A 25130-nucleotide genomic window follows, 5' to 3' on the forward strand; every position below is an offset into this window, starting at 1 on the left:
TCCCAAAAGACTGTAAATGCCAAACAGCAGAATAAGGTGGATCCACTGGAAATTTCCACTGATGGAAATGATTTCTGTCTGCAGAGCATGACTTTCTCTCCTCTCTCTGCCTGCTTCAGCCTAAAATACCCTCTGAAATGCTGCTTTTGGGGAGCGGCAGACCCCAGTGGTAACACAAGCAGGGAAGTTGGAAATCTGCAATGGAAAGATGGAAATCCATGAAATTTAACCTCCACGTTCCATCCATGGAAATCCTTGAGTGGATCCATGTCCCAGAGTGCATGTTGCATTTATTTCATAACATTTTAATTGGGGAAATGTTCCCCTTCAAATATAGAAAACTGGGACAGCTCTTGTAAAAGCTTCAAATATGATTTCAGAAACCCCAAGAACTGAAAAACCATGCATTTTCCATAACATCTTGCTTCCTTTAACATTTTCTTGCTACCATTAGCTTATGAAACAACAGTTCAGAGGACTGTCAGTCTGTGCTGAATAGGTACACGTGGGCCCACTTTTATGTGTGAGTTGGTAGTCTATATGTTCTCTGGCTACCTCAAGCTACATCTGCCTCTGAGCCAATGTTCCTGGAGAACTGAAGCTCCTGGGACAGAACACCTCCAGATGGCAAGAAACCAAGTTAGGGTAGCCTGCTCTGAAGACCACACAGAGTACAGCATGACCTTGGCTGCAAAGGGCACACAGCCACAGTTCGTGAGGTGGGGGGAGGACATACGACAGGTGGCTTCTCAGCAGGTAGATTGGCTTTCTGTAGCAATTACTCCTAAGCTGGAAGAATGGAGCATGGTTCAGAGCCTGGGACTCAGCACGTATTAGAGCTGCTTGGTGGATATGAGATGTGGCAAAATGTACAGAGAGTCCTCCTCCATACTGTATAAATTATCCCCCCTAGGGCCTGGTGCATCTTCTGAGGAATCCCCCTCCTCCCATGCTGACATACATCCTTTGCACAGAAAATTTTACAGAATGTTGTTTCTGGTTACCCAGTTCTCACGCCACTTCAAACTGCTTGTAATTTCTTGTGAAAGAATTAACGTGAGCCTTTTTGACCCATCAGATCAGCACTTTATACAACATTAGCCATTCGCTAAGTGCCCCTCAAATTAGAAAGACACAAGCAGGTTTGCTCTAGCTTGACCATGGTGGCAACTACCATCCCCTTGCAATACTGCCCACAGGAGTCAAGGCCGCATTACAGAAGGAAAAGGAAAAGATAGTGTAAAAGTGAGAAATGGCTCTGGACAGAGATAGGGGAGCTGGAGCTGGAGGGAACCGACATTGGCTAGAGGCAAACAAGTAGGCTGGGAAAGAGAGCACAGGTGTCCCCTATGCCAAGGACATTTGTGAATGCAACCAACTCATACCTGCGCATGTGTGCATGCACACAGACACCAATCCCCAGTCACAACAGCCCTGATTCTTAAAAGGCAGTGTCATGGCACAACAGAGTTAGTACCAGGAACACATTTTGGTTCATTATCAGAATTGCATTCCATCACCACTTCCCCAAGCCTGAGAGTTTAAGGACTTGCAAGGGAGGGAGGGAGTAGCCTGTGCATTACATCGATAGAAAATCACTATTCACTTACTGCCTTCCCACTTCCCCATGTGAGTCAGTCAGGTATTATTTTACATCGAATGAAATAAGATTCCTACAGGGCAGGGTTGTGGGGACACAGACAGTCCAGCACAGGATATCTCCTCTGTACATCACTGACAATTGTACTTGAAAGTTTCGCTATTTCATTGTCACGTTTATGTCAGCACCACAGGATAGAGTATCAGTGAAGTCCTAAATAGTATTATGTCCTTCTAAGTCCATTGAAGTGAATGCACTTAAAAGGAGGCAACTCTGTTTAGGACAGCACTGTAAATCTTTAAACTAGAATCTTACGTGCAAAAAGTTATCTAATATCTCCATCATGGCCACTCTGGGTTCAAAAACATTTGTTTTTTTGTGCAATTCAGCACATTGGAAAGCATCCCTCCCCCCAAACAAAACACACTACTTTTGATGTTAAAAGCTTGTCAGGAACTTAGAATTCCCGGTTCCAGGTTCAGAAATACCTGGATATTTTGAGCTGGAGCTTGAGAACGGTAGGGTTTGGGGTGGGGAGGGACTTTGATGGGGTATAATGCCATCGAGTCTACACTGCAAAGTTCTGTTGTCTGGAGATCAGCTGTAATCCAAGGATATCTCCAGTCACCACCTGGAGATTGGCAACCTCTAAACTCAGAACTTCCCTAAAGCTCTTTACTATGCACTTTTGGTACGACTGATAGTACCAAAGATACTATGTTACCTTTGCACTGATCTTGGCTGCCATTTGGTACAATACATTTAGACTATGCACCGGTACATCTCTCTGTTCTGAATACAGTATCTGAGGATGACACTAGATGTATTGAGGCTTCCATGAAGAGATCTCCCACTGTGTTTAAGACTGCAAATAGGTCTGTATGCTTTCCCCATTGCTGGGCAAACCACAATGGAGTGGGGGGTGAAAGTGTTAAACCTCTTTCCTTTGTTCTGTGCCACATTCTACCTGCAATACATTTTTTAAAGTGGGAGATCAATTTATCAATCTCTGATCGCTGTGTCCAATTCTGCTCTTAGCACCCCTTGTTCATCCCCATGTGTGTATGTTATGTAGCACATGCTGATGTGAAATGAATTTGCAAAGTCACGATGACTCCCATGCCTTGTATGTTTGCGTGTTGTGCTATTGTCCAAACCACAGGTTATGCTTTTGCCATGTATTGCCTGTATCGCTTGACCTGCCTTGCCACTGGTTGTTTCCTGTCCAATTTATGGATTAAATGAATTAAAATCGTAGAGTTGGAAGGGGCCATCCTGGCCATCCAGTCCAATCCTATTCTCAATGCAGGATCAGCCACTATCCAGCCGCTGCTTGAAGATTGCCTGTGAGGGCAGTCCTTAGGCAGTCAATTCCACTGCTGAACTATTCTGATTGTGAACAAATTTTCCTTGATATCTAGCTGGTACCATTCTACATGCAGTTTAAACCTATTACTGCAGGTCCTATCCTATGTTGCCAACAGGAACCTTTATATTTGCTCTTTGAAGTGATAATCTTTCAAGTACTTAAAGACTGTAATTATGTTCCCTCTCGACCTCCTCTTCTCCAAGCTAAACACTCCCAAGATACCCAGTCTTTCCTCATAGGGCTTGGCACTCAGGCCTTGTCTCATCATCATAGCTCTCTTCTGAACCCTCTCAATTTTGTCCTAGAATCATAGAATCATAGAGTTGGAAGGGACTCTAGGGTCATCTAGTCCAACGCCATGTACAATGCAGGAACTCACAACTACCTGCACACCCACCGTGACCCCAATTTCATGCCCAAGTGACCCCCCCTTCCAGCCAAAAATCTTCAGAATCCAGCCTGGCCTGGAGGAGATTCACCTACCATCCCATGGTGGCGATCAGCAATTCCCTGGGTATGCAAGGAAGGACCACAAGAGACAAACACTGATGCATCCTGCCCACCAACTCACAATCTGCCTAAGTTCATAAAAACAGCATTTCTGTCAGATGACTATCTAGCTCTGCTTAAAAACTTCCAAAGAAGGAAAACTCATCATCTGTTCCACTGAGGAACCGCTCTGTCAGGAATTTTTTCCAGATGTTTATCTGAAGTTATTTATTTCAATCCATTGGTTCTGGTCCGACCCTCTGGGGCTACAGAAAACAACTCTGCTCCATCTTCTATATGACAGCCCTTCAAGATGGTTATCATATCACCTCTTAGTCATCTTCTCTCCAGGCTAAACAGACCAAGCTCCCTCAAACTTTCCCCATACAACTTGGTCTCCAAACCCCTCACCATCTGAGTAGTCCTCCTCTGGACACGCTCCACTTTCTCTACATCTTTCATCAGTTGTTGTGGCCCAGTTTTCTAGCCTGTCAAAGTCACTTGCAGTCTGATTCTGTCTTCTGGTGTGTTTGCTACTGGGGTTGTGCGCCTCCCATGGCACCTCCCCCCCCCCCCCCCGCGCCACGGCTCTGGCTGCTTCGATCTGGAACGGCTGCTTCGGACGCTGAAGCACAGAACTCTATTTGCTACCCCTCCCAGTTTAGTGTCATCTGCAAATTTAATAAGTACCTCCTCTATGATTTCCTTTTTGAAGTGAGACCACCAGAGCTACATAAAGTACTCCAGGTGAGGTCGGACCAATGCGGTATACAGTGAGACTATGACAATTTGTAATTTTGAGGATCAGGGTGATACTTCAGTGGAAAGCACCTGGGTGAAGATAAGGGAGGGAAATACAAAGTGTATAGTGATTGGCCTCCGCTACAGACTGCCCAACCATAGTGAAGGCGTGGATGCTGCCCTCCTTGAGCAGCTTGATGCAATATCTGAGCATCAGGTAAAGGTAAAAAGGTAAAGGTATCCCCTGTGCAAGCACCGAGTCATGTCTGACCCTTGGGGTGACGCCCTCCAGCGTTTTCATGGCAGACTCAATACGGGGTGGTTTGCCAGTGCCTTCCCCAGTCATTACCGTTTACCCCCCAGCAGCAAGCTGGGTACTCATTTTACCGACCTCGGAAGGATAGAAGGCTGAGTCAACCTTGAGCCGGCTGCTGGGATTGAACTCCCAGCCTCGTGGGCAAAGCTTTCAGACAGCTGCCTTACCACTCTGCGCCACAAGAGGCTCTATCTGAGCATCAGGACCTTGTAATAATGGGTGACTTCAATACCCCTGATGTAAACTGGGGAAAAAAACTACACTAACTTTCCAGAGTTGTGCAATTTTCTAATCTGCCTGGCTGACAATTTCATTTATCAAATGGTGGAAGAACCTATGAGAGGCTCATCCATACTCAACTTAATACTGACCAACAGGCAAGACTGGGTGGGTGGGGTGAAGGAGGTGGGGACCTTCTGGGGGACTGACCATGTCCTCCTAGAATTTCTTATAAGATGGTGGGGGGCAAGGAAGTTTATAGTCAGATGTGCCTGTTAGAATTTCCTAGGGCAGAGACATGATGAGAGTCATCCCATGGACCAGAATGCTGGAAGAGAAAAGAGCAAGTGCTGGGCTCTCTTTAAACAAGAACTATTGTATGCTCAAGCCATGTCCAAAAAGGGAGGAGAAATGACTCGCAAAGCTACAGGCCAGTGAATTTGACCTAAATTGCAGGAAAGATAATGGAACAGATTTTAAAGGGCGTGTTTTGCAAATATTTGAAGGAAAATGTATTGATCCTGAGAAATCAGCACAGATTTGTCTCCAACCGTTCCTGCCAGATAACCTAGTTTCCTTCTTTGTCCTAGTGACAGGTTTATTAAATCGTGGTAACGCAGTTGATGTTGTTTTTCTGGATTTCAGTAAAACTTTTGAGAAGATTTCCTATGATGTTTTGATAGGTAAACTGGAGGACTGTAGACTGGATTTTCAGATAGATAGGTGGGTAGAGCAGGCTAGAAAACTGCACCCAAAGAGTGTTTGTCAATCATATTTCATCAGATTGGTGGGAGGTGAACAGTTTGGTACAGGGTTCAGTACTTTTCAACATTTTAATCAATGATATGGGTGAGAGTGTGGAAGAACTCCTCATTAAATTTGCAGATAAAACCAAACTGGAAGGAGCAGCGAACACCCCAGAAGATATAGAGTTGAATGAGATCTGAACATGCTGGAAATGAGAACAAGATGCAATTAAATAAGGATAAGAGTTCTACATCTGGATCACAAAAAAGTGAAAAAACTAAGTGTGGATGATATCTATTTATACATTTATGCAATAGTTAAAAAGTTTTGTTTATTTTCTGTTTTAATCCTGATAACTTAATATGCAATTGAAGTAATCCAGAGGAAATAATTTAGAAAAAAATATTTTTCCAACAAGCAATGCTGCACAAATAAATCAACCAAACCATGCTAGAAGAGGTTCCAATATTTTTTGTTTCACTAGAGGTTTTCTCAACTGCAAGGCTAGAAAATATTAGATAAACATTAACAGTGCTGAATACTGGTTACAAATTCCAACAGAAAATAATTGAATTCCTAAGACAATTTTATGATTATTTTCTCATTTCTTGATTAGAGCAAGTAAGAATTAAAATATAGCAAATTGAACTTGGTTCTATTACAGAGCTTGGTTCCATCTCAGAACTTTATATTTTTAAGAGCTTTATATACTGTCTAGAGCAGGGGTAGTCAAACTGCGGCCCTCCAGATGTCTATGGACTACAATTCCCATGAGCCCCCGCCAGCATTTCCATGGACATCTAGAGGGCTGCAGTTTGACTACCCCTGCTCTAGAGGGTGTTTGCCTGTCATTAGGATGAAACTAAAGTTAGTCCTTATTGAAGGAAATCAGGAAGCAGTCAGATGGAGACCTTATACAGGCAAACACTGTTGAAGGCAAGTTTGTCTAGGGGAACCAGAACAGTTATACCTTCATACCACACACACACTTACACCTGTCACCATATGCCGTATGGAAATATTCTTCCCCTTTGTCTGGTTAGCAATGATGGGAAAACAAGAGACAGGATGTCTTGGCAACACGCAGGTGTTAAAGCCATGGAAAGGATACGTTTACAGTCTATCTGAGAACACAGCGATACTATCCGGGAACACAGCAGTAAAACATTAGCATAACAGAGGAGTTCTCTGCACTTCAAAGAGCCAGAGAATAACCAGGCACAGAGGCAGGGCACAGAGGCAAGGAGTGGTACCAACCAGGAGTACAACTCAAGCCCAGGAGAAATCAACCTTGACATGAGACAGACATGGCACATGACACACTGGCGTCACCCCATCGCTTTTACCCCTCCTCCCGTTGGTTCCAGCTATACTTGTCAACAAGTGAACAGGACCCTGTGTGTCCATCTGGGCAGCACTGGAGTCTGGTTATAGTGGAAGTCTCATAAGCCCTTCCATTGTTAAAGGGCTGGTATTGGATTTGGTGAATAGGAGCGTGATCTGAAGATCCCGATAAAGAGACTAAAAGAAGAAAGTGAAAATATGGGAGTATACCTAAATATCAAAAAGACCAAGATCATGACAACTACTGGCAGGAGCACCAAAGTCATGACTGACAATGAGAACACTGAATGTATTGATGATTTCATCTTTCTTGGCTCTATGATCAATCTAAGTGGTGGATGCAGCCGTGAAATCAAACACAATGTTAGGCATGGACCGAATATGGAAGAGTAAGGATATCAGCCTTAATGCAAAGTGCCAGCTAGTCAATGCCATTGTCTTCCCCATAACAACCTATGGATGTGAAAGCTGGACCCTGAGGAAGAAAGACAGGAGAAGAATAGATGTTTTCAGATTATGGTGTTGGAGATGAATGCTGCGAATACCATGGACGGCCAAAGTTACCAACAAGATACTTTTAGAGATGAGCAAACCAACTCTGTCATTAGAAGGGAAGCTAAAGCTCACTTTCTTAGGACACATCATGCAATCAAACTCATTAGAAAAATCATTAATGCTCGGCATGGTCAGCAGCAAAAGTAGTGATTGCCAAAGGATCCGCTGGCTCGACACAAGAAGCAGTCAGAGACAGGGGGGCACATGGCGGAGACTGAACGGATAACATCATCATCACTGGACTTGGGAGAAGACTGACAGCTCACTCATTCTGGAACGGGGAGATGGGAACCCTGTAGGCAGGGGAGCAATCACGATGGCCACAACATCATTTTTAATGCTGATTAGTCACCACTATGAGCAAATCTCAACAATGGTCCCACCGGTAGCAGGGCACCCAATCATCCTGGGAATATACTGGTTCATGTCCACTTCCCAGTCATCCATTGGGAAGAAGGCTGGGTTGAAGGGAAGCTGTAAGAGCCACCTGGGGGGCATACAATCCAAGATGCATACATGACATCCACATGATCAGTATTTCCCACATTCAGTGCAGGCGTATTGAGTGAATCTGTGGCTTTCACTGCTGGATAGCCTTGGGCAGTGGCTGCCTAAGTGCTTGTCTGCACTACCAAGCAGTAAAAGCTTTGAAGTGGCCAAAACATGTGGTTAAATTACCAAAATTCACCCATGAAAAAATAATGAGGCAGCTACCCAACAGTAAGAGCAAGCAAACACAGAAAATCTTGCTTGGGCAGTGCAGCAGATCTTATTGATGTTTAGGATCTTTGAACCAAGATTGCCTTGCTTTATTACATTTGGAACGTTGCAGCTTGTATGTGCAGGAGATCATACTGAATGGTCCCTTCGGCTTGAAAAACCTTGAAGCTCTGATCAAATGCTCCAGAAAAATGACTTAATATAACCAAACTCTGAAGAGGATATAAGCCTTCCGGCTTCCAATATGGGGCCATTTGGATGAGGGCTTCCCGGGGCAGATTAGCCCTGTTCTGCCCAACACATGGGGAGTCTGGCACCAAGCTCTGAAGCAGTCAGGTGCTGCCGCTGTTGGAGACAGGATAATGAGTTGGAAAGGTTTTTGGGAATGAACCAGGCAGGTAATTCCTACCTTCCTGATCTCACTATCCCTAGCACACTTCCAGTGATCACAGCCAGCTGGCTGCCTCTAATATAGCCCCCAAATCCAGGAATTCCAATTTTAAAAATAATTGGATTTGTTTTAAAGCAAGGAAGCTTGGGAATACACCGTGCCAAATTTCTATTGCATTCAGTTTTCAAAATGAAAGTGGGTATTCGTGGGTTCTATACCTGTTCACAGTCTTGATACGCTATGGCAGAAATATTATTTTTAAAATTCTGTGCTTTCTGACTACATTGTTCTGAGTAGTCAGGGATCCTATAGTGAGCCTGATGCTATAACATCACGTATCCAGTCAGATCTGGCTACATAATGATCTCAGCGAGGACAAATAAATCCCTTTAAAATAGGTTGGAGGTTAGAGAGGGAATACATTCTGCATTAGCCATGCAAATGGGTTAATGTTCCCCAACATGATGAACTGGCAAGTTCTGTGCAGACCATCACTGTGCAGCAAATGTTTTTTTCCCAGTACAGTTCTAGTCAATTCCAGAACATATTTATAAACCTCCTTCTTAGCCCAAAATCCCCAAGATGGCTCACCATTATTTATTTATTTTATTTATATACCGCCCTACATAGAGAGCAGGTTTCAATATTAATAACTGTTTATAATATTAACATAAAAGGATCTCAAATATCCTCAGTTATCTAAGACGCTGTCCCCCACATGCAGCCAGCTGGATGACCTTGGGCTTGCCACGGCACTGATAAAACTGTTCTGACCGAGCAGTGATATCAGGGCTCTCTCGGCCTCACCCACCTCACAGGGTGTCTGTTGTGGGGAGAGGAATGGGAAGGCGACTGTAAGCCGCTTTGAGCCTCCTTCGGGTAGGGAAAAGCGGCATATAAGAACCAACTCTTCTTCTTCTTCTTCTAAACCCAACTCAAACACTCTCTGGAATTTCCAGTTCTCTCCTGAAGGCGTCTTGGATAGCTAGAAGGGGCACTAAAGAAAATTCACAGTGCTTAGGGTCAAGAGGGCCTGTATGGTATGAGGAAGGGAAGTATGAATTTATTCTGGTTGAGGCCAGAGGTACCTCTTGAGGGCTAGGGATCACCAGCCTGTATGTATTGGTTGAGTGTGGTGCCCTTGGGGGGGGGGGGGATATAGTAGGCTGTTCCTCAGGTATGTGGGGCCCAGACTGAATATGGCATTAAAGGTTAAAATCAGAACCTTGAACCTGATCCAGAATTCAACTGGAAGCCAAAGCAGCTGCATGAGGACAGGCCTGATGGGGGCTCTACATGGGGCTCTGATGAGAACCCAAGCACCTGCATCTTGGATCCACTGCAATTACTGGATCAGGGACAAGGACAGGCCCACATAGATTGAAATGCAGTAATCCAATCTGAGGTGACCGTCACAAGAATCACTGTGGCTAGGTGTTCTGGGGACAAGTAGGGCACTAGTAGCCTTGCTTGGCATAGATGATAAAATACTAGCTGTGCTACTCTAGCGACCATAGATAGGGAAGCATCAAAGATCATGCCTAAATTCTTAGCAGACTGCGCAGCTATAAACTGCACCCCATCTAGGATGGGCAAGTGCACTTCCTCTTTTGGCCATTTCCTACCCAGCCACAGGACCTCCATCTTTGAGGGATTGAGCTTCAGGTGACTTGGGCTGAGCCAAACGGTCACTGCTTCCCGGCAACTGGCAAAGGGGTCAGGGGGCGAGTCTGGTTGGCCATCCAGAGTTAAGTGTCATCAGCATATTGGTGACACCCAAGTCCAAATCTCTGGACCAGCAAGATGTTGAATAAAGTGGGGGACAGAACCGTGCCCTGTGGGACCCACAAGGGAGTTGGCAGTGGTGGGACTATCACCCACAGCAACCCTCTATCCATGGCCCTGGAGAAAAGAGATCAGCTATTGAAGGGCTGTCCCTCAAATTCCAGCTCTAGTGAGGCAGCAAGCAAGAAGCTTGTGGTCAACTAAGCTCAACGTTGCTGTGAGGCCTCACAACATGAACAGTACCGCCCCACACCAGTCCAACTGGTGTTGGAGATCATCTACTAGGGCACAGATTCCATCACCATCCCATGGCCAGCCAGGAAGCCAGAATGATACAGATCAAGGACCGAAGCCTGATCTAGATATGCTAAAAGCTGGTCTGCGGTGGCCCTTTACAGCATTGATAGCCTACCCTTCTGGATACATAAGAGACTCCTGTGAGCTTGACTAAAAGAAGTACAATAAAGTATATGGCAAGTTGGAAAACAGAAGAGCTTGATTCAAGATTTTCAGGATACAAGCTTCTGAGTCAAACTTCCCTTCATTGGGAAACAGGCAAATGATGAACGTAGGAAAGATGTCTGAGTTTGCATTTGCAGTGAAGTTTCCACACAAGAGTATTCCCTGGGTATCCTCTCCTGCCTGGCATCTGCCCCTGCCCTCCCCCCAACTGGTGGAGTACTTTTAGGAATGGGCAGGTCAAAGCGGGTTTGGGAAACCCAGAAAGCAGATGACTGCATGATAATGTCATGCAGAAGCCCCATAAAACCACTGCTGCCTGGGAGGAATGTGGAACAAAGCTTCAAGGCGAAATTTATGGGAGACAGCATGGCCTGTTGCCTGGGACTGTGTATGGCTTCACGCAGGTCTATATGCATTCCTCCTGCTGCCCTTCTCGCTACAATATGCAGTCTCTTCTTCAAATCCTAGGCATTTTTCTCAACACCACCCCCTCCCCAATAAACCCTTTCATAATGCTATCTGTACAGAACCAGATCTAAACAAAAATTGAGTCCAATAGCACCTTTGAGACAAGATTTATTCAAGGTGAGAGCTTTCAAGTGCATGCTCACGCCATGAATAAATCTTTGCTGGTCTTAAAGGTGCTATTGGACTCAATTTTTGTTGTGCTACTTCAGACCAACACAGCTACCCACCAGAACCAGATCTAGATGAAGGCAAAGTCTTGCTGCAGAAATGTAATTTCACTCCATCTAGCAACAATGATGAAGAGCAATTACTCATGTGTGTTGGTTTTTGCTAACAAATGGGGAGACTGTGCTGCATGGGAGGGAGTGCAGTTTTTTTTTTTTAAAGAAGAAAGGGAAGAGGCCTATGAAATGGGAGGGGGGAGGGTTTGCTGCAAGAATGTGAAATAGTCCTGTTTGGCACTTTGGTGTGTGCGTGTTTAAAGGGCTACATGGGCCCAACCCTCACTTGAGTTGTATCAGGGGTAGAAATTACTCAGCTCCTAACGATTAGTAATAATTAAGGTTGCAACAAGAATTGAGTAATCCAACCGATCAATTACATGTCTATGGATCAATTAAAAACAGCCCCTCCCCCCCAGTTAATCATTTGCCGCCTCCTCTGGGCTCCCTGGTTCACTGAGGCTTGGAGTGAGGTGAACAATTTCCCCCACATTTCTCTGGGCCTGAGGGAAGGGTAAAGAGAAGCTCAGCAACCTCATGCTGAGCCTTGTGGTTTGAGTCATGAGAAAATGCAATTTCCCTGCCACAAAGCACTACCTAGGGAAAGGTCTAGATTACCCACAATAACCCACAAAACAACTGCTTGACTTTGGAGAGAGGCGTTTTGATCCCTTGCAAATGGTTATATTCCCCCCCCCCCAGACACAAAACCAAGAATCTGGCCGTGTCCCGTGGCAGTATCCAGGTATGGGGCTGGAGACAAAACACTGAGACTGATAGTACAAGCAGCCTGGCTGAGCCCAACGAGTTCTGGCCGATCTGCTTCTGAAATATGCGGGGTGTACACGGCAAGATTAGATGGCTCGCAGCAGAATGGGGTCCCTGGCTGGCTGTTCGTTGGAATGCAGAATAGGGTGCATTTTGCTCGGCAGAGAAGGAAATAAGGGCCTACAGTGTAATGCACAACCCCTCTCCCTCTGCCCGGTGGCAAACGGCATCTCAGGGTCAAGCTCTTAAGAGGCTATGCTGGGAAAGAAATTGCCATTCAGCAGGTGACTCTTAGGGCGTGGACACGGAGGATCATAGAGCTGAATATTGTAACTCAGAGTGTCTCTGTGAAGGAAATGTCTCCACAAGAAGTGAAGACTTGACCATGCATAAATTGCCCGGCTCCAGCCATCCGGTAATTGTCACTGTCAGAAATGCGAGGGGTGGGGAGTATGAACTGAGTATGAACTGCCTGAGCACATGCACTGCAGGAACTAGACATGCTGCTAAATAAGAACTGAGGATCTAGAGCAGGGGTAGTCAAACTGCAGCCCTCCAGATGTCCATGGACTACTACTGAAGTTTGACTACCCCTGCTCTAGAGAAATGAGGGGTTTAGGTGAAAATACTAAATGCAAAACAAGCACTATAAGAATGGCAGGTGGGGGGGAGGGAACGGGACTTGCCTGCCCCCAAAGGGGTAAAACTGGAGGAAGGAGCTTTTGCACATTTTGTTTGAGAAGGGGGAACACCGCATGCACTCATGAACTATTTTCCAGTTTTTGTAGGAATGCAGCCAGGAAAGGAGAGAGCAAACTCGTCAGATTCTGGAAGCTGAGTGGGAACAGTACTTGGAAGGGAGACCACCAAGGAAGCCTCTGCAGAGGAAGGCAATGGCAAGCCACCTCTGCTTCTCACTTGCCTTGGAAGCCCAGCCCCTTGCTGAGTTTGCTATAAGTCGGCTGCAGCTTGGCGGCACTTTACACATACACAGGAATGCAGCCCCTGAGCTCCCTGTCTGAAAAGAGACCCTGTGACTTGGCTCCAAACGGGTTGTTTATCCCACACCTTACATCCCCTCCAGCTCATTTATAAGCACATCCTTTCATCCCTCTATTCATCTACTTTAGTGCCCTGCCACAGCAACCACAATTCTTGAGAGACAGTGAAATCCCACTTGTTAAGCACGCAAAAGGGTTGGCTCCTTAGCAGTTTGCTGCAGTGTCCCAGCTGCATTGTGGACATTGTTCAAAGTAACAGCTGCAAGGCAGCCGCCAAAGCGCTTCCGTTTCTTTAGTGACCTGGACTCGGACCTGGTACAGAAGTTGCTAGGCTGGACCTCTCCAAGCAAGCAACTGCTGATGGAAATACTCAGAGGAACAGTCTCTCTAAAGCAGGGGTAGTCAAACTGCGGCCCTCCAGATGTCCATGGACTACAATTCCCATGAGCAATGCTGGCAGGGGCTCATGGGAATTGTAGTCCACAGACATCTGGAGGGCCACAGTTTGACTACCCCTGCTCTAAAGATACCAAGAGAAACTGCATCATGATTTTAAAACACACACACACCCTGTTGGAACAGGAACCTCTGTGAGTGCCATTTTGTTATGCAAACTAATTACAAAAACAGTCCACAGAACACTCCAACCGTTTCTGCACCAGTATAGAGAAAATTCCACAAGTCAGCCACAGCCCAACTCCCGATCCTTGGCCCTCATTAAATTAATCCCTGGGGCCTGGGAATCTTGAGCAGACAAAGCAGAAAGCTGCTCGCTTCCTGCCCCTTTGTTTTGATCCATAGCTTGTTAGGGAAGAGCCCGGGGTGGGGAGTTCTGATTCTAATTACACTAAACGTCACCGTAATTACACATCCAGCTCCCTAAAGCACACTGCTGAGCAGGCTCCGAGGGACTGCCATTCCCTCGGCTCAGTTTCACTTTGAAATTGCTAGTGAGATTAAAACTTAATTCCAAAGTATCAGCCTATAGCCAATCACAAGTCTGCCTGCATGCACACACAGGGGGTTTCAGGCCCTCAAGTTGCCAATGAAGTTTCATAATAAACAAAGGCCAATTTCGCTGGGTTTTTGTAGCCTGGTAAGGTATGCGCAAGTACAAAATATATGGGCACCACATCACCTGTGACAAATGGGAATGTGTACAGTCAGTGTATGTCTTTTGAAATGAAATCAGAAGCGGAGGACTGATTCCTTCCTGTCTGCTGCTTTTGGATTGTTGCTTTTTAAAAGAGACGTATATTTAATTCTCTACACCGGAGAATGCCTTCCAGAATACAAAATGTAAAGTGAGAATCAGCCATTGGAGGCATATTGCAATACTTCTTCATACAGGCGTAGATGCTCTCTCACACTCCCCACCTGACACACTCATTTTCATCATGGATTTAAAAAGAAACCCCTGATCTGGCAAACGTTTAAATGTGGATGAGGAAATGTGGGGGTCTAGTTCACAGAATTTCCCTACTCTCTTGCAAGTCATCTTGGCTCTTTTGCAGCAACGTATGTTATTTATTTTTTATTTATTTATATTTAAATTTGTTGACCGCCACTCCCTGCTGGCTCATGGTGGTCTACAGTAGAAACAGTAAAACATAAGCCCCACCTAAAATTACGAAGTACAAAATACCAAATGCTGGTGGCAAAATCCAATCTATCTCTTCCCTTCCCCACGTGCCCCTGTCTGACAGTAACAACACCCCACCACCCGGGGGAGGGTATATTCTGCCCAGATGTCTGGCCTATGGGGCCTCTACAGGGGGGACCCGATCTTCCTATCCTGGCCTCAACCAAATGCCTGGCGGAAGAGCTTCGTCTTGCAGGCCCTGTGGAACTAAGATAGCCCCGTCAGGGCCCTCAGCTCCTCCAAGAGCTTATTCCACCAGGTCAGGACCAGGACTCCTAACACATGGTCCGGCCAAGAAAATTCCATGGCCACTTCTGTGACTGCTGCGATCCTGAGAGTTTCTTGCAGCAGTGTTCATGTTTGCTGGGACTGCACATTTGGTTTGTCTGTGCAGGTTCCTGTTTGGAGATGATCAAAGATTGTATCTGAGGGTACCAAGAAAGGTTTGCAAAATTTCTTTTCATAATCCCTGTCTCCAGTATTTTGTGCCCATGTCCAGTTTAGCAAGGACTGTCATTGGGAGCCATCTTCATATATGAAAACTACTGTCACTTTTTCTGCTGCCCTTTTTTACTGGTTGAAAATCTTAGAATCCTTCCTGCAGCCAGCCAGCCAGCCACCTGTGGTAAGTCTGACGTAGGCACCTGTCAGCATGGCACAAGCAGCGACAACATAGAGGCTTCATAGACCCTTTCAGTTCCCTTGGATGTTGCCTGGATGTCAAGAGGGCAAAGGCTCCCTAAGCAAAGCCTGCTAAAGAAGTGTGGGCAGGTCATGGCTCTTCAGAAATTCAAATTCACTCTGCGTTTGGACAAGTGGTCAAGTGTTATATCCTCAGTGTTATCACTTGATTATGTCAAACTGACAACTATGTGGGAATGGAAGGATATAAATAGAATAGAAGAAGTAAATCCAAAAGCTGCCATTCATCTAGCATATGCAAATATAGATTCCCCCCCCCCTCATTATTGTGATTAAAAACTGGCCAGGAAGCTGATGACACAAAGACTTTAAAACAGATCTTGGTTCTTGCTCAGTCCTAGCCCTGTTGACTTGAATGTGATGCTCTTTTAGGTTGTATTCTGGCTTCTTCAATCCTGGTTTATTGTCTACCCTCTGCATATAAGTTCAGTTCTGACCTAGGTCAATGTTGGGGGCACAAGGAGCATTGCAATGCGACAAGAGTGAAGCCACTTCTGTTGCAGGAAACAGAAAGGGACATCATGGGTTCTTAGCTGTTGCAACTGTCTATGAATCCCATAGCCTGTGCACCTCTGGTATGCACAGCAATGTCACATTTATCGCTGGGTCACATTTTGGTCAGCTCTAGAGAAGCATCTACCTTACAAACTTTTTGCTATTGCCTCCAGGTCAGCCATAAGGTTGGTTTCATGCTCCAGGTGAAAACTATCAGCCCCAATGTCTCCATCATATATTTAGGGGATGATATCCCAGTGCTGCAAGCACAAAGAGCAATGATGACAGCCCCAAGCCCAACTGGGCTTACTTCAAGCATATTTCTGTACACACCCCACAGGATCACTGCTTGACCAAGAAGCATCACCTCTGGTCTGTCTATGCACAAAAGTGAACTAATTTCTACATCAGTCATCCACATCAGTTGTTAGCAGCTTTCCCACACACCATAACTGATACATACATCATATTTAACAAGAGGCAAGGAAGTACAATTATATAGGGTTTCTCTCTAGCAACCGATAAGGCTAGCAGTGGTCAAGCTCCTTCTCTAAACAAGGAGTTACTTGGCACTCTTTTTCCCCCCCCGGTACCGATATTCTGTTTGCTGCAACCTGCTTTCTAAGCACGAATACGTCATATTTAAGTGTTTGCTGGGAAATGTATCAAGGCCAAACCATGGCTGCTGGGGTGGAATTCTCATGGCTGGACCTGCAGAGGAATTAATATGACTGTGACTGGTTGCAAGTCTTAGGGTGCCTTGTCCTTCTTGCATCTGCAACGTTTCTGTCAATTCTAGCATTTCTCCACCTGTGTCAGGCAGCAGCCCAGCAACATCTGGATCCAAATTAAGCTGAGCACTTTCGAATCAGCCACCGTGACTTGCCACGGCAGTAAAACACAATGGTTTGGAGGAGCAGAGAGGGCAGTGACGGTTTCCCAAAGTGTACTTGTCAGATACCTCAAGAATTTGGAGCTGCTGGGAAGGTAGAGTAAAGAGGAGGTTGAAAAAGCAAAAATTTTGCAACAGGATATTAGTTCTCTTGGGAATTGTTAAAATATCTTAAAAGTGAACATTGGCCATTGGGGCACATCAGCCCTCTTTAGCTGGCCCACTTTAACAAGTAAGCAGGGGTGAAATGCCAACCCTAGCAAGGCCCTGCTTCACCTTAACGAACAGTTAAGATTGAAGTGTATTCTTGATTTCAGAAACGATTCCTTTGTCACCTGGCTGAATGTCTTAACTCATCTACCTAGATGATGAAGTCCTGAAGACTCAAAGAAGCCTCTTTCATGCATAATCCAATTGCGCAGTGCCTTTCTTGCAAAAACCGGTTCCCCATCCACCTCGCCAATTCCATAACACCAATGGTGCAGAAGACAAAACTAGAAATTTAGGATTCTGTCTGGGATATCATTGAATCAGGGGCCTGCATTCCATTCTGCATTGACTAATCTGCTGGGAACTCAGATACAATAATGGCAGGTAAAAGAAGGAAGCAATAGGCTGCTACAAGAACTTGTAATTGTCAGGCTCACACTACTCCCCCCCCTTCCCCCCCAGGATACCAGATAACAGTTAATCTGTAATCCCAGCCTCTTCAGAGTAATGCACAAATCTAGAGAGGGCTCTTCCACTGTCAGACAGAGATTTACTACATCAGCTGTGATTCCAATGAGCACACAGCAGGGAGACAAGGTACCTGAGAAGCACACACCTTCAGCCGGGTGCCTAGGCCATTGGATGGATGTTTGTACGTATAGAAGCAGAGGATCCCCCCTCTAATTGCACTTGGAGGAATATCCCCTGGTGAGGCTAACACAAAGCATGGCAACGCAGTCCAGGCAGGGGGATAGTATCAACTGCCACTACTGAAATTCAGAATCATGATAGAAAATTAAGATCAGGAGCTCACGCCTACTGGGCACTGAAGGAAGTAGCAAAAACCTTTGCATGAGAACACCCAACTCCAACTAGACACCAAAACTCTGGCAACCAGCAATAACACACAACAAGCCAATCTGGATTCTCCCGAAACAGACCCAAAGCCAGGACCTACCCAGAAATACATCATCATGCTGGCAGCAGGGATGTCCACAGAGCCACGGAGAGGCGATCCGGCCCAGGCCGTTGGATGTGTCCCCTGTCCTGTGATGTCGGCTGGGGTTTCCCCTTTCAGTGGCACGGCCCCGTTGACAATCGCTGCAGGCCGCCGAGAGCCTCAGAGTTGGCCATGGGTATCCGATGTGCCAGCCTGATGCAGGAATTTCAGGTGTGTGTGTGTGTATGGGGGGGGGGCTTCCAGTTGGGTGGTAAAGGGAGCAAGACCCTGACCACAGGAAGTTGGGGGTGGGGTTGGACAGCAAAAAACACCACCCAGTGGGAGGGAAATGGGCAAGAAGCAAAGACAGCTCAGAGCCCAGCCTGTTCTCCACACAGTGCTGGAAGAGGGATGGCTCGCAGCACAGGGGTTTCAGGCTGGATATTTGGCTCCAGTCAGAGAAAAGGTGCTTCAGCTGCCGGACCAGCAGGCTAAGTTGGCAGGTCGGCTGTGGACGGGATGGGTGGGGGTGGAGGGGCTGCACCGGGAGGATGCGTGTCTGTGTGAGAGAAGGAAAGAAAGAAAGGGAAAGAGAGAGGCAGCTGGGAGCGGAGGCTCCCGCCGCTCTGACACTCTGCAGTGTATGTCCTGCCTCAGCATTTTCCAAGCTACCCTGTCAATAAGGGAACTGGCCGCTCATGTAATTAACCTGTGAGGCGCCAGCTTTCTCCTGACTGGTGCTGAGCCTCCAGCTCTCTGGCGGCTCTCTGCCCTTGCCATGTTACTGACAGCAGGGCTTGCTATGATTTAGGAGGGCCAGGACAGCTGGTAAGCCCCTGGTTTACAAGGCATCCAGCCTTCAGCTTCACGGGAGCATGCCAAGAGCCAGGTCTCTTAGCTGAAAGGCTACAGAGAAAAGGCCCAGAGGTCTGGCTGGAGTCAGAGTCCCATTGTGGCAATGGTGAGGGAAAGGGTATGTGACAAAGCGCTGGCTGACTAGGAAACCAAGGACCTTGGACAAGCTTGCAAAAGATTGGAGAGCCACGGTTCTTTGGGAGGAAGTTTTCATGGCCCGTATTAATTTGAGAGCAGCGCATTTCTCTACCAGGCTGAACTGGAGTTTCTGGTAAATGCCATGGCAGTGGTGGTAATGGAAGATACAGCATATGTTGTACAGTAGCATGCTTCTTTATTTTACTTTCCCATCTTGCTTGACCCTTGTTGCTATGCTTTTTCCTTTGGTGGGGATGCTGCCACATGCGAGATCCCCCTGAGAAAGGCTCTGTTCCCCTCACAAGGGTCAAGAAGGGGAACTGCAGTTGTATTCACAGTGTTTCTGCCTCGGAAGGAGCAAGACGGGGAAGGTTTTGTGAGGGAGAAGTCCCAAGATGCCCCCTGCTGTTGGTATGTTCATGCCCCAGATGCTCCCCCAGATCAGAAGATGGACCGGCATCCCTGCCTTAGTTGCCTTAATTACCTCCCTTCCTCTGCCAAAGCACTGTGATGCTAGAGCCCAGGGCCCCTCCCTGGACAGTCCCTGTTCAAGAAGGAAACTCTGGGACAGATTCCGCAGCTATGATTTGCTGGTGCGTTTTCACCGCATCAGATTCTCAACGTAGACTCCAAATTTATGCCTGGCATTCTGCATCTGTGGTTTTCTCCCATCACTGGTCAAGAGAAATTGTACCCCCCCTCCACAATCCCTTGATTCCCATGGTAGTCAAATCACCCAAATAATGGGAGGGGGGGGTTGTTGTTAAATCCATGGGTTCATGGATGAGACACCAGGCTACTGGGCAAACAAACAGCTCTTTATTAGTGATCTTAGCAGTGAGTATATGTTGTGGCAGGCGACAAGACTACCCCCCCCCCCCGAGAAAACCCCGATTTATATACACAAAACAGACAAAAGAATCAAGCATGTGATTGGCTGGATCAAACATGATTAATTTAAACCGACTGGATCCCACGGGTGGGGATCCTTGCAGCTTGTTGGCTGTTTTTGCATCTGTCTGGATCCTGCCTTGGACCTCAGGTTTGGTCCTTGGCAGTGCCACATACACATTCTGGTGTTGATATGCACTCAATCACCATGCAGGCATGAAAACAAGGCACATTGGCTGCCATTATGCCACTGTTTTTCTGCACAAATGTTTCAAAGTGGCCGGTTGTATCTTAAATCAGTGGTCCCCAACCCCCGGTCCGGGGACCAGGACCGGTCCGCGGATCAGTCGGTACCGGTCCGAGGCTCTTCCTCGGCTGCTGCCTTAGGGGCTGCCCTGCCACTCTGCTGCCGGCTCACCTTTGGTGCTCTCCAGCGGTCGCCATGGCTGGGGCTCCCCCTCGGCATGGCACTGCGCAGCTGCTGCTGGCAGCGCCCCCCAGTGGGCAGCAGGAAGTCAGGGTTGCTGGCAGGAAAGCAAGTGGAGCAGGAGCTCAGGCAGTGGCGACATCCATCGGCAAAAGACTACCCCCCCCCCCGGGCCTCAGTAAAATTGTCAAGCGTTGACCGGTCCCAGGTGATAAAAAGGTTGGGGACCACTGTCTTAAATCATGAAGCACACTGTGAATCTGGTGAAGGAGATGGGGGAGGGGGGGATGGAGTCATTGTTTTTCACTTTTAACTTTCTGGAGCATCCCCAGAGAGCAGGTGCTATTGTTACTGCAATTAAAAAAAAAACATTTGGAGGGGAGGGCAGGAGGAGTGGTAGATTATTGGCATCACTCAAGTGGGAATGGAGAAGGAAGCAGATTTGAATCCTGAGCTTTCCCACTGGATAAGCAGGGATTGCATCTGGATCTCCACCTTAAGAGCCTGTGAGAAAGGTTTGTTATTCCAAACCAGGGGTAGTCAAACTGCGGCCCTCCAGATGTCCATGGACTACAATTCCCATGAGCCCCTGCCAGCAAACCAATTAACTGCAGGCCCTATCCTCTGCAAATGCTGGCAGGGGCTCATAGGAATTGTAGTCCATGGACATCTGGAGGGCTGCAGTTTGACTACCGCTGTTCCAAACTTTAGGGACTTTAGGGAGACCATTGTGGCATTTTTCATGGCTGGGGGGGAAAGTTCCAGTGTATTTGCATGGAGAGCTCACATGGTGTCCATCATCTCTGTAGCTGCTTTAACGTTATTATTCCTGGAAGGCCACAGGCACTAAGACAGCCCTGGATCCAGGAGCAAACAGGAGACAAGGCAGCCAGATTTTTAGCCTCTGTCAATCTGAGGGAAGAACTAAATGCTATTAAGTCATTAATTTAGATATTTATACTCTGTTTTTCTCCCCAGTGAGGGCTCAAAGATGCTTGCAATAGCATCCCCCTGTTTCACTTTTTCCTTGTAACAACAACCCTATGATGTAGGTTAGGCTGAGTGTGTCTTCTTGGCCAAAGGTCATCCTGAAAACCTGTATTACAGAGTATTTATTCTACTTATTTTTAAAATTTAATTATTATTAGATTTATATGCTGCCCCTCCTGGCCAGCTGACTCAGGGCGGGGACCTGAACCTATGTCTCTCAGATCCTAGGTCATCCCCATGCTATCACACCATATTTCTTTCTCTTCTTTTTGTGATGAAGCCCGGCATAATGGAACAGGCAATATAACACTGTGCTGTTTGTCTATGCTGTGAGAAATACACAGCATAAGTAGGTTAAACTACACACTGTACTATATTAGACTGGACCACAAAGTAAAAATACAGGAAACAGACTGAGGAAACTTTGCATCCATCCCAGATGTGAGAGAACAGAGTTCTGGAATTCTGTGCAAGACTAATGCTCAGGAGCATTTGAGCATCATACCACAGAATCATTCCGGCCACAAGAAAGGCAACAATCAGAGGACTGACGGGTTGAGCCTTCAGACATTGATATTAACTGGACATTCAATCATAGAAACAGAGATTTGGAAGGGGCCATACAGGCCATCTAGTCCAACCCCCTGTTCAATGCCGGATCAGGCTAAAGCATCCAGGAAAAGTATCTATCCAACCACTGCTTGAAGACTGTCAGTGAGGGGGAGCTCACCAACTCCTTAGGCAGCCGATTCCACTGCTGAACTACTCTATGATCTCCCCCCCCCCCCCTATCTAGCCAATATCATTCTCCACCTAGTTTAAACCCATTAACTGCAGGTCCTATCCTCTGCTGCTAACAGGAACCTTTCCCAGCCCTCCTCCAAATAACATTAGGCTTTTGTGCTTCGACACTCTTTGGCTGCTTTGGCGGTCATTCAAGCCTGAGGTGGCGAGTGCCACGGCACAGGGAGGAGAGGAGGGGCGGTGCTGGTGGCAGTGCACCAGTCGGCACACACATGCTGCGCCTGCATGCGGGCACTGGGTTGCATGGCGCCACCGGCACCGCCCTTCCCCTCCGCGCTGTAGCACTGACTGCCTAGGGTTTGAATGGCTGCCAAAGCAGCCAAAGCGCACCAAAGTACACAAGCCTATTTCAAATACTTAAAGACAGCAACTGTGTCCCCTCTCCACTTCCTCTTCTCCAGGCTGAACATTCCCAAGTCCCTCAGCCTTTCCTTATAGGGATTGGTCCCCAGGCCCCAGATCATCCTCGTCACTCTCCTCTGAACCCTCTCAATTTTGTCCACGTTCTTTCAGAAGTGATGCCTCCAAAACGGCACATAGTACTCCTGGTGTGGTCTGACCAATGCAGTGTACAGTGGGACTATGACATCATGTGATTTTGATGTGATGTCTCTGTTGATATTCTTTACCTCCACATTCTCCAGCACTGGTGCTGGAGAAGACTCTTGCGAGTCCCTTGGACTGCAAGGTGAACAAACTCGTCAGTCCTAGAGGAGATCAGCCCTGACTGCTCCTTAGAAGGCCAGATCCTGAAGATGAAACTCACATACTTTGGCCATCTCATGAGAAGGAAGGACGCCCTGGAGAAGAGCCTAATGCTGGAAGCGACTGAGGGCAAAAGAAGAAGGGGACGACAGAGAATGAGGGGGATGGATGGAGTCACTTAAACAGTTGGTGCGAGCTTAAATAGAATCAGGGGAATGGTAGAGGACAGGAAGGCTTGGATCATTGTCCATGGGGTTGCGATGGGACAGACACAACTTCGCAACTAACAACAACACCTTCACATTACACTGTCTGCTCATATTTAGCTTACAGTTCACAAGTACCCCAAGATCACGGTCACACACACTGCTACCCAGAAGTGTATCTCCCATCCAGTATGCAACCTTCTCATTTCTGTGACCCAGATGTAGAACTCTGCACTTCCCCTTATTGAATTGCATCTTTTTCTTATTTGCCCACTTCTCTAGCATGTTCAGATCTTGTTGAATTCTATCCTGGGGTGTTCACTATTCCTCCCAATTTGGTGTCATCTGCAAATTTAATGAGTCCCCTACCCCCTCATCCAGATAATTGATCAAAATGTTGAAAAGTACCAGAGGCAGTACTGAGCCCTGTGGCACCTCACTGCTCTCCTCCCTCCAACCTTATGGAATACCATTGACTGGTATTTTCTTTGGGTGCAGTTTTCTAGCCAATTCTGTCTCCATCAGTGAGTTTCTGCTGATCGTTTTAGAGGGCAAGAGGGTTCCCTCAAGGCCAACTGTTCCATTGACTAATGTGAATTAGAACTAGCAATCTGCATGCCATACTCATGCCATTTGTAAATAATTGGCAGCTAAATTATTGATGGGACAGTTCAAACGGAACAGGGGTTTCTATTTGTTTCACAGCTCAAATGTTCCACGGATGGTAGGCATATCAGCACCTGTTAAACCCTGGTCCCCCTTCTAAGCTCTCACAGATCTTTCTTAGAATATAAACATCCCAAACAAAGTACTTTGCAGTGGGTGGTCTTGCTTCTCCTTCTTGGTTAATTAATCCACTACTTTAGATTGGGCGATGGCCCTTCTGCTGTCTTGTATTATGGGATTATATATTGCAGTGTGCAATCCTGTAGCCTTCAGCACAGCTTCCCCCTTTGCATTATGGATCAGTGACTAGAACTAACCCTTCCATCGGATGACCTACACTATCAGAAGGAAGAAAGCAGTGTTCTTTATGAAAGGCAGAGCATTCAGCTATTGATCTAGTTGCTGACAGTTGGGTGTTTATAAACTAATCCCTGACTCTGCTCCAGAAGGACCAGCCCAATAAGATCACAGCCTGAGTCTTTCAAGCTTACTCTCACCTCTCTCACTCCATTTCCTGACCTTCAGCCTGGGCTTGTTCCATTGCAGACAGTGAGACTTTGGGGGATATGACTAGTTCCAGCAAGGAGGCAGCAGAATGATAAATTACATTGTCCAAGAGGAACACACACACACAGAAATCCATCTGCAATTAACACACAGGGGAAATCATACACCCTGCCTGGCACCAGGTTGGACTGTCATGTTTGCTTAATGACCCAGAATGATGCCACACAAAGGCTCAGGTGGCAAACTCATGTCAGATTAGCAAGCCACAAACAGATAGAGTGGAGCTTGTCCATGATACTTTGGTCCACTGCCAACTCACCCAAGAGGCCATGGCACTCTAGAAGACTGGCTAGTCATAGCTGCAGCAGTGACGCAGGGCAGCCAAGAGCCACATGGGACCCCCGATAAAGATTCCACCTGCCCCCCCCCCATATGACCCTGATCCAAACCGGGTATAGTAACAAAACAAATCACTTGGTTAGCTGTTACCCTACATCTTTAATAATAACGTAACCAGCATTTTCATCTACCTGTCCATTTGTGGCTGGCATAACTCATCAGCGAATAAAACTAGGAATCTTGAACTTGGCTACCAGCTTCAGGATCATGGAGGGTGTTCCAGGGCCAAAAATGAAAGGAATGGGAATATCATGGCCCAGGTTATACCTAGACCCGTCTTTCATACTTTTTGCAATGTTAGGTAACTGAAGTTTAACTTCTGTTCCTCATTTATTGTTGCTATAAGGCAGACTGGCAGCTATTCTATTATCATGCTTGTATAGATTATCAGGAAATGTTAACTCCACTCTTCTGATCACAATATTAACAAATGTTTCCTAATGTAATTTAAATAAAGTTCTAAGT

The 25130-nt window shown here is 46.6% G+C and overlaps 1 protein-coding gene across 14 annotated transcripts in view; it reads right to left on the reverse strand.

Moving 5' to 3' along the window:
- Positions 1–25130, reverse strand: part of RBFOX3 (RNA binding fox-1 homolog 3) — a 458629-nt gene that overhangs the window by 91119 nt on the left and 342380 nt on the right. Inside the window, exon 1 of one of the 14 annotated variants that reach the window (XM_077328142.1) lies at positions 18096–18616. The exons of the other annotated variants lie outside the window; for them this stretch is intronic. Coding sequence (XP_077184257.1) covers positions 18096–18113 — 18 coding nt within the window. The 5' untranslated portion in view covers positions 18114–18616. Of the gene's footprint in view, positions 1–18095; positions 18617–25130 lie in introns of those variants that run through there. 14 annotated transcript variants of the gene reach the window in all.

Source organism: Paroedura picta, chromosome 3, assembly GCF_049243985.1.
Source record: "Paroedura picta isolate Pp20150507F chromosome 3, Ppicta_v3.0, whole genome shotgun sequence".
NCBI classification, from domain to species: domain Eukaryota; kingdom Metazoa; phylum Chordata; class Lepidosauria; order Squamata; family Gekkonidae; genus Paroedura; species Paroedura picta.